This window comes from Bufo gargarizans, chromosome 3 (genome assembly GCF_014858855.1).
Source record: "Bufo gargarizans isolate SCDJY-AF-19 chromosome 3, ASM1485885v1, whole genome shotgun sequence".
NCBI classification, from domain to species: Eukaryota; Metazoa; Chordata; class Amphibia; order Anura; family Bufonidae; genus Bufo; species Bufo gargarizans.
In genome coordinates this window covers 595,506,534-595,520,111 of record NC_058082.1, presented here as the reverse complement: position 1 = coordinate 595,520,111, position 13,578 = coordinate 595,506,534, and the positions used below count along the sequence as shown (strand labels likewise).

Below are 13,578 nucleotides of genomic sequence, written 5' to 3'. Positions count from 1 at the left end.
ATGTTGTAAACTAAATATACCAGAGAGAGAGAGAGAGAGAGAGAACCTCATACAGCAGGTGTGCCTCAAAGATATGAATTCTTATCACGTCATGGCTTATCCATGAAACAACCTTGTTCCCTTCAGACAGACATGTCTGAGGAGGCTGATATACTCCCCATAGATCAGTGATGGCGAACCTTTTAGAGACCGAGTGCCCAAACTGCAACACAAACCCAACTTATTTATCACAAAGTGCCAACATGAATACTACAGTTCAATATAGTATATGTTCCATGCACTTTGTCATTTAGCTATATAGCCTGCCTGCATTGAATGTGCTGCCTGTACTGTTCATAGTGCGCCCTGCGTTGATGAATGGCAAGAAAAGCCTAAGGCATATAGGAATTCCTTAGACTTTTTCCAGGGCATGGGTGCCCACAGAGAGGGCTCTGAGTGCCGCCTCTGGCACCCGTGCCATAGGTTCGCCACCACTGCCATAGATAAACCCATATCCTTAGCAATAACTTTTAAATACAATGTCCGTTTATGTTCATAATTTATATTTTTTATACAATCTGAACTTGCCATGAACTCATCTTGGCTTCCTCAGCCACATAATAGAACTTTGGTTCAAGCTGATTTCTTCTTAAAGGCAATGAACATTCATTTTGGTTATAATGTCATTAGATAATATTGTATACGTATGAAAATGCACAACAAGATGGACAATAGTTTGTTCTGCTATTAAGGGGATAGAGGTATCACGTATTTTTTTGGTTAAAGGGGTTATCCGGGATATGATAATGAAGACCTATCCCCAGGTCATCACTATCACATTGGCGGGGGTCTGAGTCCCAGCACCCCCGCTGATCAGCTGTTTTAGCAGGCCACCGTGCTCCCTCAACCTCAGGTGAGCGCAGCCGGCTACCGGCAGCTTTCCTAGCACAGCACCATACATTGTATAGTGGTCGCACTTGGTATTGCAGCTCAACCCTATGGACTTGAAAGGGGCGGAGCTGCAGCTAGGCCATGTGACCGGTGACGTCACTGGCCTAGGAAGAGGTCGCAGCACTTACTGAGCGCCCAGTCTCTTTTTAAAAGCTGATCGGGAAGGGAGTTCTGGGAGTCGCACCCCCTCCCGATCTGCTATTGATGATCCATTCTGAGGATAGGTCATTAACCTCAGTATCTTTTCCCGGACAACCCCTTTAAGCTATACGCAAAGAGGTATCTCCCAAGAAAGAGAACCATCTCGCCAGCACCAACTATCGGAAGTGACTGACTTTTCAACAAGCCTTGGGATTTGACAGGGGAATATAGCCAGACCAGACATCCATCCATTGACAGCAAGCACTCCAAAACAATGGGGTGGATATCTGGCTTGGCTCTTGACTCGTAGGGAGCCACTTCCAAGATGGTTCTCTTTCCTTTGGAGATACCTCTTTACATATTCTTTTCCCATGAAGCATTGCCGATATGCATACTCTCCATGGGGCTGGCTGTACTCACCGCTCTCTGGTCTGTAAATGCAGCGCTCTCCTTCACTGACGGGACGGAACGCTTCCTTTCAGAGAATCATTTGCTCCATCGAGCAGTGTAATGGGGCCTTGGTTGGTTGATCAGTAGAGCCATTGTTCTCCTTGCACCTGGCAGCCTACTTATTGCATAATGCTAGCATGCCGTCCTCCTCCGACGACTCTGAGATAGCCAGGTGAACCGCGATTTCCCCTCTGCTTCTGCAAATCTGATTTTTTAAATGCTTGACTTTTATGTGCATCATGTTCAGTCTAGTCCACAGCGTCCGTAGAATTAGGCTCCATCCACACGACGTCCGTTTTAGTACCAGCCGTCCTTTAGAACCAATCAAAGTTTGTGGAGCTATTCGCACGTCAATTTTTTTTTTTTTTTTTTTTTTTTTTTTTTTAACGTCTGAGAAAATAAGGCCTGTCCAACTACAAGCCGTGCAGACAGCTTATACTCTTGTTCTAACAACGCTGGTGAATCTTCTCTGCATTGTGCATTCCCTCTTATTCCTCCTGGAAATGTATGACTACATGATGACCACCATGGGGCGCGTCCCCAAACCATCAGCACTGTGTGGAGAGACGGAGAAGATGAAGCGGAGCTGTACATTTCACAAAGGCATCGATTATTAAATGAGGAAGGGGAAAAATGTGGGTGGTTTCAGGTTGTCGCTTTTTCCAGCGCCGTGTGGTTTTTCTGTTACTTTTCCATCGCTAGTCATGAAGATTTCGCACGCTACGGCTGTCCGTTTGGGCCAAGCTGTAAAGGTTACATAGTCTTAGAAATCTTACATTTGGTAAAACCCTAATTGTGCCAGTACACTTGAATAATTGAAGGTTATTTACCTGTTTTTGTTTTTTATAGCCAAGCGCCTCCTCGTGTTACCAAACATTGCTCCAATGTCACAACGCGGCGCTGCGAACTGAGCGAGGATCTCACCGATGTCAACAGCCATTATGACATCACAGTCTTAAGTTTTACAAATGACGAATCTTCAGAACCTTCCAGCCGTGTTTCCTTGACACCAATTGAAGACAGTAAGTGCGTGCAGAGAACGATCCATCCAGCGGCCATTTATAGCCTATAGATACCTGATAAGTCTGGACCTCACCTCCGACACATCGTCTATCCCCTGACACCCATCCTCCAGGGGAAATTGAATGGAGACGTGGATATGCTACATACATAGGTCATCCATGGTGCTCCCCCCGCTCAGGACCACACACTCTTCAAGGGTTCTCGTGACCTCAATCTACTTATTTAGGGAACGTTCCCAGGTGTTGGATTTGATACAGATCCACTTGTCCCAATGCGTAGGGACAACCTCAATGGAAATTTTGCAAGCAGATTTTTAGCGCCACTGCAGAGAATTGGCGCCACTGACTAGCCTTATGCACATCCGTGGCTGTAATCTGAGTGGAAGCCTGTCATTTCTGCCTTGGATCTTGCATTGGATGTGCAATACTCGAAGCTGAGACCTGGGAACAGACAGGCTACTCTGAAGGTGTCGGTATCCCAGTTGGGTGCAGTAACGGATGACCACACGTGCACAGTCATTTGTACGGCGAGAATGTAGAACAGTATGCAAAAATTCTGGCTGCCTGACGACGCCACTAGGGGGAGCCTGCTGCATGACGATTTATACGGCTCCCATGGAGATGTATTAATCTGGCAACTGTGTGCACCAATCAGCCATAACATTAACCCTTAAAAGGGCCTTGCTTTTTTACATGTTTTTTTTTTTTTTTACTTTTTTTTTTTTTTTTTTTCCATGGATATAGCTTTGAGGGCTCGTTTTTGCGGGACAAGTTGTACTGTCTAATGGCACTGTTTAATATTGTAGCAGGGAGCAATTTTGCGTTAGGGTATCCCCTATGTGGTAAAGTTGACCTGTTGCCTTCATTCTACTGGTCAGTATGATTAGTTATACCACACTTTTTGTATCGTTTTTATTAAAACAAAAAAAAAGTTTTTTTTTTTTCTTTTCATCACCGTTTTCTGACCCCTATAACTTTTTTATTTTTTTCCTGTCTATGGGGTTGTATCAGAGCGGTACCTTTCAGTGATACAATTTTGAAGTGTATGTGTGACTTTTTGATCACTTTTTATTCCAATTTTTTTTATTTTGGGGAAAGGGGGTTGATTTTAAACTTTTTTTTATATATTGTGTTTGTGATGGGTATCTATCACAGACCACACCGTTTACTATATACCAACATGGTGCTGCCACCTGCTGGCCTGTATTAGTATATACCAGCGATGGGTATTGGAACAAGCTTGGGGCTCTGAGCTATCACTAGGATATTATAGCTTTCCCAGTCTCACCTGGGAAACGGTGTTACGGGCACAGGAACATGCAGCCCCCGCGTCTGCACCGCTCACATTTGACCATGGCATTTGAGGGGTTAAATGTATGTGATTAGCCTTATGATTGAAACAGTAGAGGCCAGGGATGGATGTATGGGGTCAAACAGCAGAAACCAGCGGCTATTGCACCCACTGCAAGCGCGAGCCGGCGCAATCTTTAAAGTGACTATGGCAAGTGTCACGTGCTGGAATATATTAGGCAGCAAATGAAGAGTCAGTTCTTGAAGTTGATGTGTCGGCAGCAGGGAAAATAAGCGTAAAGGAAATGGGAGACCATTACCGTACTGTGATGGCTAGACTGGGTCAGAGCATCTCCAAAACAGCAGGTCTTTTGAGATGTTACCGGTGTGTAGTGGTTAGTACCAACCAGAACTGGCCAAGGGTGGACAACGGGTGATCTGGTTACAGAGTCATGGCAGCCCAAGGCTCAGTGATGCATATAGGAGGGGACATCGGGTGAAGGCTAGCCCATCTGGTATGATCACACAGAAGAGCTGCTATAGAGCAAATTGCTGAAAAAGGTTACTCCTGGACTAAGTCTCCAATGTCTTCTGGGGGCCATCAATGGGTCAGAGGTGATTAGGCAACATCCTGTTCTCCTGGTGTGACTAATGGAGCCATACCTGTTGTGTTTTATTTTCAGCTGTACTGGGCCCACCGATAGTGGATGTCGTTCCTGGCGACCGCCTCATCAAAGTTTCCATCCAGCTTCCTGCCTCTCATTTATGGAGTGACGAAAACCAGCGGTATGTGAGCCTGATTAGTGACGAGGGCTTTTCAGAGCTGCACTGCCATATTAAGATGGAGCACATGACAGAGGTAAGTAGACTGAGTAATGGTTCACTCGTCGACGACATCGTTCTGCTGTTTGTTTCTAAGGTTGCTTTTATGTCTTTATAGACATAAATGTACTTGTGGGGGCTATGAATGTAAGTACATGTGCACTCCCTGTGACTCCTCTTTTCCATTGTCTATGGGGACAGTCCCTACTTACTAGAAGGGACCTTTAAGTGTAAGTGAAGTTTTTTCCTGCCACCACAGAGGAAATGAACCCGTTCCTGACATCTACTGTACAAGTACGGCGGATTGCACACACTCAGCAGGTTCCTGATGTTTTACACAGCAGACACCCTACAGTAGCTTCCGTGATCAGAGTCAACTTCTAGTCCATAGTTACAACGTCAGAGTGGTCATTTCACAGAAACAGTGACCTGAACAGCCCTTCCCCACCGAGTACACCATCATTCAGTTGCTATGTGAAGGCTCCCAGGCCTGCCATAGCAAACCTCCTATTAAGCCCTGCCTGGGGCAGAGCTTAATAGATGCACAGAGATTTTACTATAAACTGCAACGATGAATCCATTGCAGTCTGTGGTATAAGCAATCTAATGATCGCGCATTCAAGTGAATATGTCAAAATGGCTGCACAGGGGGATGGAGGCGTCTGTATAATGGAGGTCAGGACTGCTGACGGTTTATTCTCCAATTACCCTTTATATTTTCTCATTCACAGGTCTCATTCTATAAGGAAGATATGCATACAGAGAATTGTACATTTATCCAATCCAACCTGCTACCAAACGCCAACTACTGTCTGTCTGTAAATATAACTTCAAACCTAAATAAGAAGCCTCCGGTACCATCCAAACTGAAATGCGTGGTGACAGAATACCACGGTAGGTGGAAATCCTAGATCCGGCATATGTAATATGGTATGGTTAGAGCATTGGCTAGGACTCCACAGCGCATGAGTCGGTCGTTTGTGATTTTCATGTAAATCCAAACCTGCCGATTTCAGCTAAACTAAAATATTAGTTGCGAATTTAACACCACGACTGTGCGATCGGCTATTGAATGTCCACAGGCCAACACGTAGAAATTGCCTTTAAAGGGGTATACAAACTTATACCCCATCCTCGTCGGTGGTGGTCGGAGGGCTGGGAGTATACACACTGCTGTCCCATTTATTCTGTCGGACTGCCAGAGTACAGCTAGACACAATGATGTTCTGGATGTAGATTTTTATCATATTTCTGATTTTGCTCAAAAACCTCCCTGTGGACTACAGCATATTGTTTTTTCGTTGTTACAGGGGGCAGTACCGTTCATGTGATCGTGTCGGCGGTGTGCGGAGTTCTGCTTTTCATTGGTTTAGTTTTTTGCTTAATCGGACTGGACTTTGCTGGATATATCTGCAGGGCCAAGACCGCAATCCCAAAAGTTTTGGTACGTGTTGTATTTTTTTTATTATTATTATTATTATTTTGTTAGCAATGGTGGAGTGAAATGACATCTGCACAATTTACTACGGCCATAGAGCAAACACCCAGGAAACCACTAATGTGCTGACACCTGTACATAGACAGCACTATACCAGTCTGATCTTAATAGTGCAGTCTTACATGTATATCCTGTGCCAAGCACCATTCTTAAAGGGTTTACTGAGATTACTAAGGGCTGTTTCACACGAGCGGATGCCGTGCGTGGCATCCGCTCCATGAAAGAGTGCCAAGACCCGATGCGGACAGCAGAGACACGGGGCATTAACATGACTGATAATGCTCCGTGCCTCTCTGTGATCTCTTTACTACGAAATCACAGTGACAACTGTGATTTTGTAGTAAAGAGGTCACAGAGGGGCACGGAGCATTATCAGTCATGTTAATGCTCCGTGCCTCTGCAGTCCGCATCGGGTCTTTGCACTCTTTCACGGAGCGGATGCCACGCACGGCATCCGCTCGTGTGAAACAGCCCTAAGACTTTTAACAGACCCGCTTATGTAGTCACTTGCCTCATGTGCATCTTCCCCATGCTTTTTCTTTCTTCCATTTGGACTCTCCTGACCCGTTTTCACCATGTAAACCAATCCCTCTGATTTGTCTCTTTCCTGTATGTAGAACTTCCTGTTCCTGTGTCCAGCCAAACCCATGATGCACTTCTCCTTCCTCTGCCACAGCTCCAGCACCGCCCCTAACACCCAGCTCCTCCCACCCAGCTAGTTACATAGACACTCCCCTATCACTGCCCCGCCCATGGACATAACATCACAGGAAATAAGAAAGAGCTGCATGGACATGGTCATGTGACCACAGCCCAGAACAGGAGAGAGGAGCAATAAAGGGGGAGAAAAAACACATTAGAGCTGCAGATAAGCTGAAACCCGCAAAACGGTTATGTGCGACCAATACCAATAATCCACCAACACTACAAACCATAGTGATCAGATTGCTGGTCATCCGGCTCCTGGGAAAATGCACAGTGGAGGTCATTTATTACGACCTCCTACGGTAGAAACTGGCATAAAAAACATTGCTCGCCCGCATTGGAGTCCAGAATAAAGATGGTTGTTCAGGCGGACTCGGCCTTGTGTTCACATTGTCTGACAATGTGCGCGTTCTAATTACTAACCACAATACTTCATAGTTATCTCGTGTTCGCCGCCATTCCCTAGTCCTTGGCACCGGATCAAAGTGAGACCGCAGTACTGTATGTCAAGGTCGTAGGGAGTGCTCTTCACTTGTGATAACACCAGTGGTCAACAAAAAGGAATTTTTATTGCCAAATAATTACATCTGAATAGAAAAATTGACTTTATAATAGAGCACATACATAACATGTGACCTGTCTTGGGGCACTCCATTAGGAGGGAGAGGGAAAAAAAAAAATCTGAAGACACAAGTCTTACTTTTTAAAGTGGTATTCCCATCTTAGACAATGGGAGCATATCGCTAGGATATGTCCCCATTGTCTGATAGGTGCAGGCAGGGGCGTATCTATCACGAGGCAAACAAGGCATTTGCCTAGGGCGGCAAAATGCCTTGTTTGCCCCTTGTCCCATCAGTCTCATCTGCCTCCGGTATACTCAGAAGATCCGATGGTATATTCTAACCCCCAGGCGTTCCCATGGTGACGGGGACGCTTGCCTGGGGGTTAGAATATACCATCGGATCTGAGTTTTCACGCTCTCAGTGAGAGCGTGAAAACACAAATCCGATGGTATATTCTAACCCCCAGGCGTTCCCATGGTGACAGGGACGCTTGCCTGGGGGTTAGAATATACAGGGCCCCGCCGCTCACAGGAAAACATTTAAAAACGAATCAGTAACCTAAACTTTATTCATTGGTGATCTCTTTACTGTATACCTTACTCTGTATTTCAGCTCCGGTAACAGCAGGCAGTGCGGGCGGGCGGCGCTCACTCAATGACGTCACGCGCCTGCGCCGCCTAGTGGGAGGAGCAGGCGCGTGACGTGAGTGAGCGCCGCCCGCCCGCACTGCCTGCTGTTACCGAAGCTGAAAGACAGAGTAAGGTATACAGTAAAGAGATCACCAATGAATAAAGTTTTAGGTTACTGATTTGTTTTTAAATGTTTTCCTGTGAGCGTCAGGGGGAGGAGGAATCTGTGGATGGCACCGTTTAGGGGAGGAGGGGGGGGATCTGTGGATGGCACTATTTAGGGGAGGGGGATCTGTGGATAGCACTATTTAGGGGAGGGGGATCCGTAGATGGCACTGTTTAGGGGAGGGGGGATCTGTGGATGGCACCATTTAGGGGAGGGGGATCTGTGGATGGCACTATTTAGGGGAGGGGGATCCGTGGATGGCACTATTTAGGGGAGGGGGATCCGTGGATGGCACTATTTAGGGGAGCGGGATCCATGGATGGCACTATTTAGGGGGGATCTGTGGATGGCACATAGGAAGGGGAGGGGTTTAGAGAGAAAGGGGTTTGGCCTCGACAGGAAGGGGTGGGTCAAATTTATATTAGGGGGGGTGCCCGAGTTTAGTCTCGCCTAGGGCAGCACAAAACCAAGATACACCACTGGGTGCAGGTCCTACCTCTGGGACCCGCACCTACAAGGAGAACTTGAGGAGGGCGCACTGCGCATGCGCAGCCGCCCTCCATTCATTTCTATGGAGCCGCTGAAAATAGCCGAGCGCTGGCTCTGATATTTCCATCGGCCCCATAGAAATGAATGGGAGCAGTGGCCGCGCATGCGCTCCTATTCACTTCAATGGGAGAGGCGTGGAGCTGGTGGTGGACGTACCCCGGGAAATCCGGGGTCCTCCAGCCACAACTCTCCCTGGCTCCGTTCTCCGTGGGACCCTTACCTATCGGACAATGGGGGCATATCCTAGCGATATGCCCCCATTGTCTAAGATGGGATATAACCCCTTTAAAGATGCAACAAATATTTTCAAAAACTTGGGACATTTTGATAAGCTCGGCACTAATTTCTGCAATGTAGACTCAAGAAATAATGACTTCAAAAACCTTCCCCCGTAATAAATCTCCCCCTACATTTTATGCTCCTTATGTCCATGACTTCATAGACTCTGAAATACTTGTCTTGATTAGGGTCCATTCACACGTCCGTAAGTGTTTTGCGGATCCGCAAAACACTGACACTTGCAATGTGCAGTCCGCAATTTGCGGAGTGCACATCACAGACACTATAATAAAAAATGCCTTTTCTGGTCCGCAATTGCGGACAAGAATAGGACATGTTCTATTTTTTTGAGGAACGAAATTGCGGATCCCGAAAATGAGGATGCGGATCCAGGAAATGTGGATTTGCATCTGTTCCAGCCCCATTGAAAGTGAATGGGTCCGCAAATTGCGGAACGAATGCGGACCCAAATTACGAACGTGTGAATGGACCCTTAAAGGGGTTTTCTAAGATCTTCATATTGATGGTCTATCCTCCAGGATAGGTCATCAATATGCCGTCAATAGGGGACGGACTCCCACACTCCTGCCGGTTGAGGAGGCTGCGGCACTACGGTTATTGCTGTGGCCTTCTCGTAGCTCACCAAGCACAGTGCCACCCATCGTATAGTAGCCGTGCTTGGTATCGCAGCTCATCCCAATTCACTTGTATGGGAATGTGACCAGGCCCACTGATTACAAATTGATAGCCTATCTTGAGGATTGAATTTTCACAGACTACCACTATTAAAACTTGGCCTTTAATGTCATATATTTAAAAAAAAATAACCCTAAACCACAGAAAAATTATAATAAAGATATAAAAAAATCAAAAACACAGATAATATTATGATCAAAGTTGGGGACGTAGATAGGCATGGGTGTTAAATGATTAATATCTGGGGTTTTGGCCCTAGGTCTCACCCTATAATAAAACACCCTGCCTACAAACGGAATGACCGCCCCGATAGGGGGTGATCCCGTATCAGGAACCTCCTATATACCCTGGGATGGCCCTGATAGAGGGATAGAGGAACAACTGATAAGAATTGGTATATAGCAAGGTTATTAAAGGAGTTACCAAACGTACCAAAAATAATACAAGGTAATGTACCCAATTACACCTTCTGACGGGTTATTGTCTGAGCTGTGAAAATACTTCTTTAGATTGGCTCTTTATTTATTAGAATATTATTTACGTGTACGTCTGTTATGGCTGTTTTTTTTAAGCGCGCAATTAGATAAAGATAAATGGCTCTTGGAAGGAAATGAAATATTTTCAGAGAAGGAACTTTCTTTCTTTTCCAAATACAACTACTCCATCTATTAAAGGGAACCTGTCATCAACTTTGTGCTGACCGTACTGAGGGCAGTATAAAGTACTGACAGAAATGCTGATTTCAGCGGTGTGTGACACATCAGCTACAACTAAGTGGTTGTCAATCAACATGCGGAGGGGGCGTCTTTAGGATCGGAGGATGCGGCTGCTACCAGCAAGTAGCCGCCCTACTTGCTGGTAGCAAGGTAATTTGCATATTTTAAAAGTACGTTTTTAACAGAATCTACTGAACCGAAATGATTGATTAGATTATGTATGCATAAATCGCAGTATAGGGATTATAAGTAAAAAAAAACCAAAAAAAAAAACCCGTTTAGTGGGGTGACAGAAGCCCTTTAAGTGTTTAGAAAATTGCGAGGTGGGGTACTTTCACACTTGCGGCAGAGGATTCCGGCAGGCAGTTCCATCGCAGATCCGGCAATACAGACGCAAACTGATGGCATTTGTCAGACGTATCTGTTTTTCCGCAACACTTAATGCTGAATCCGGCACTAATACACTTCAATATAAATTAATGCCGGATCCGGCAAGTGATCAGTATTTTTGGCCGGAGAGAAAACTGCAGCATGCCGCTGTATTTTCTCCGTCCAAAAAGCGTAAGAGGGACTGAACTGATGCATCCTGAACGGATCGTTCTCCATTCAGAATGCATTAGGATAAAACTGATCAGTTTTTTTCTGGTATTGAGCCCCTTAGACGGAACTCAACACCGGAAAAGAAAAATGCTAGTGTGAAAGTACTCTTACACCGTTCTCTATTAAATGAAATGAAACTGTGTGAAAGTACAGGGACTCTTAACATAAAAAAAAACAACCTTAAAGGGACTCTGTCACCACTTTCTAACCCCCACTTTTAAAACTATAGTTCTGTCCATGGAGCCCCTGTGATTTCAATGGTGGTGTTATATGCGAAATCCGCAGGCTCGTTTTGGTAAAAAAACCTTTTATCTAACCTGTCAGTCATGAGGATAAGGTGCCCAGGGCGTTTCTCCCGGTCTGAACATGCCGCCGCCGCCGTTGGTGCCCAGCTCCTCCTCTGCCTTGAATTTGCGCCGCCTGAATGTCAAGAAATACGCCTCCGGCTCTCCCTCAGTCCCCCCTCCTTTTCTAAAATTTCGCGCGTGCGCACAGGCCTGTGCCTGATGCGCCCGTGCGGACTTTTCGATTCAGCCTCATTGAGCGAAGTGCGCATGCGCATGCGCACTTCGCTCAACCTCCCGCTAACGCGAACACTGCTGCACGCGCGGGATCTTAGAAAAGAAGGAGGGGGGACTGAGGGAGAGCCGGAGGCGTATTTCCTGACATTCAGGCGGCGCAAATTCAAGGCAGAGGAGGAGCTGGGCACCAACGGCGGCGGCGGCGGCTGGCGGCATGTTCAGACCAGGAGAAACGCCCTGGGCACCTTAGCCTCATGACTGACAGGTTAGATAAAAGTTTTTTTTATCAAAACGAGCCTGCGGATTTCGCATATAACAACACCATTGAAATCACAGGGGCTCCATGGACAGAACTATAGTTTTAAAAGTGGGGGTTAGAAAGTGGTGACAGAGTCCCTTTAAAGAGAAACTTTTTGGGGTGGCTGTAATGTCAAATCGATAAAATCCCATCCAAACATTATACATAATCGAATGAGTTCCTGAAAATCATCTGGAGGGAAATGCAAAGGATAAATTAGGAGAGCAAACTATTTTGTATATCCGGCGTACCGCAGGGGCAGTTGGGTAACTTGGGGTTAGGGATCGACCGATATTGATTTTTTAGGGCCGATACCGATAATTTGTGAACTTTCAGGCCGATAGCCGATAATTTATACCGATATTCTGGGAATTTTCATTTTTGAAAAATAAAAATAAAAATTCCCACAAATCTGCTGAAAATTAATGTTTATTGTTAATGTGTATTTATTTTTTTTTTGTAAATCTTTCTTTTTCATTTATATTTAATATTTTGGTGTTTTTATTATTTTTTTGTAACTTTTTTTTTTTAACTAACTTTTAGCCCCCTTAGGGACTAGAACCCTTGTCCTATTCACCCTGATAGATCTCTATCAGGGTGAATAGGAGCTCACACTGTCCCTGCTGCTGTGTGCTTTGTGCACAGAGCAGCATGGAGCTTATCATGGCAGCCAGGGCTTCAATAGCGTCCTGGCTGCCATGGTAACCGATCGGAGCCCCAGCATTACACTGCTGGGGCTCCGATCGGAGGAGCAAGGGAGAGGGGATCCTGTGGAGGGGCGCACTGCGACTGGGGTGGGGGGGCCCTATGCGCCACCACTGCCTAATACTGGGGGGGCTTGGGGGGGAGGCGCACTGCGCCACCAATGCTTAATACTGGGGGGAGGGGCGCACTGCGCCACCAATGTCTGATACTGGGGGGCTTGGGGGGGCGCACTGCGCCACCAATGAAGCTTAATCTCTAATTCATTCATATACAGGAGGCGGGAGCTGGCTGCAGGATCACATAGCCGGCTCCCGACCTCTATGAGCTGTAGCTGCGATCCGCGGCACCTGAGGAGTTAACTACCGCAGATCGCAGCTACAGCTCATAGAGGCAGGGAGCCGGCTATGTGATCCTGCAGCCAGCTCCCGCCTCCTGTATATGAATGAATTAGAGATTAAGCTTCATTGGTGGCGCAGTGGCCATAGCTCCTCCCCTCCTCCTGTCCCCTGTCCTTACATTGGCGGCAGCAGCAGCAGCACAGGGGGAGGAGACACTGCTCCTTCTCCCCTGTGCTGCTAAGGGGAACACGGAGAGCGCTAACAACATCGCGATCTGTGTTCCCCATACACTATCGGAATATCGGCAAAATAGATGCCGATACCGATGGTGTTCAAAATCCTGAATATCGGCCGATAATATCGGTAAATCCGATAATCGGTCGATCCCTACTTGGGGTGTCCTCTTTTCATTCTCCAAGGACCGCGTGACATTTTGATCCGGTCGTGGATGGGATCGCGGGAACACCATTGGCTCCATTTTATGTTTAACTGGAGACCTTTGATGTCCACGCGCATGGCATCTTAGTTAGTAGCTGGAATTCAACCTGATTTGCATTAGGATTGCTTCTAGGTGGAAAGGTGGTTTTTTTTTTTTTTTTTTTTTTTTTTTCGTTTCGCTAACACGCATACTGCTATACTGGAAAAAAGTGAAGTCCGAAT

The 13,578-nt window shown here is 46.3% G+C and overlaps 1 protein-coding gene across 5 annotated transcripts in view; it reads left to right on the top strand.

The window, feature by feature from the left end:
- Nucleotides 1–13,578, top strand: part of LOC122930805 (interferon alpha/beta receptor 2-like) — a 60,371-nt gene that overhangs the window by 38,184 nt on the left and 8,609 nt on the right. For 4 of the 5 annotated variants that reach the window (XM_044284416.1, XM_044284418.1, XM_044284417.1 and 1 more), the window contains 4 exons: nucleotides 2,371–2,543; nucleotides 4,517–4,692; nucleotides 5,387–5,549; nucleotides 5,966–6,099. In XM_044284416.1, coding sequence (XP_044140351.1) covers nucleotides 2,371–2,543; nucleotides 4,517–4,692; nucleotides 5,387–5,549; nucleotides 5,966–6,099 — 646 coding nt within the window. The remainder of the gene's footprint in view (nucleotides 1–2,370; nucleotides 2,544–4,516; nucleotides 4,693–5,386; nucleotides 5,550–5,965; nucleotides 6,100–13,578) is intronic. The other variant, XM_044284419.1, reaches the window with a different exon arrangement.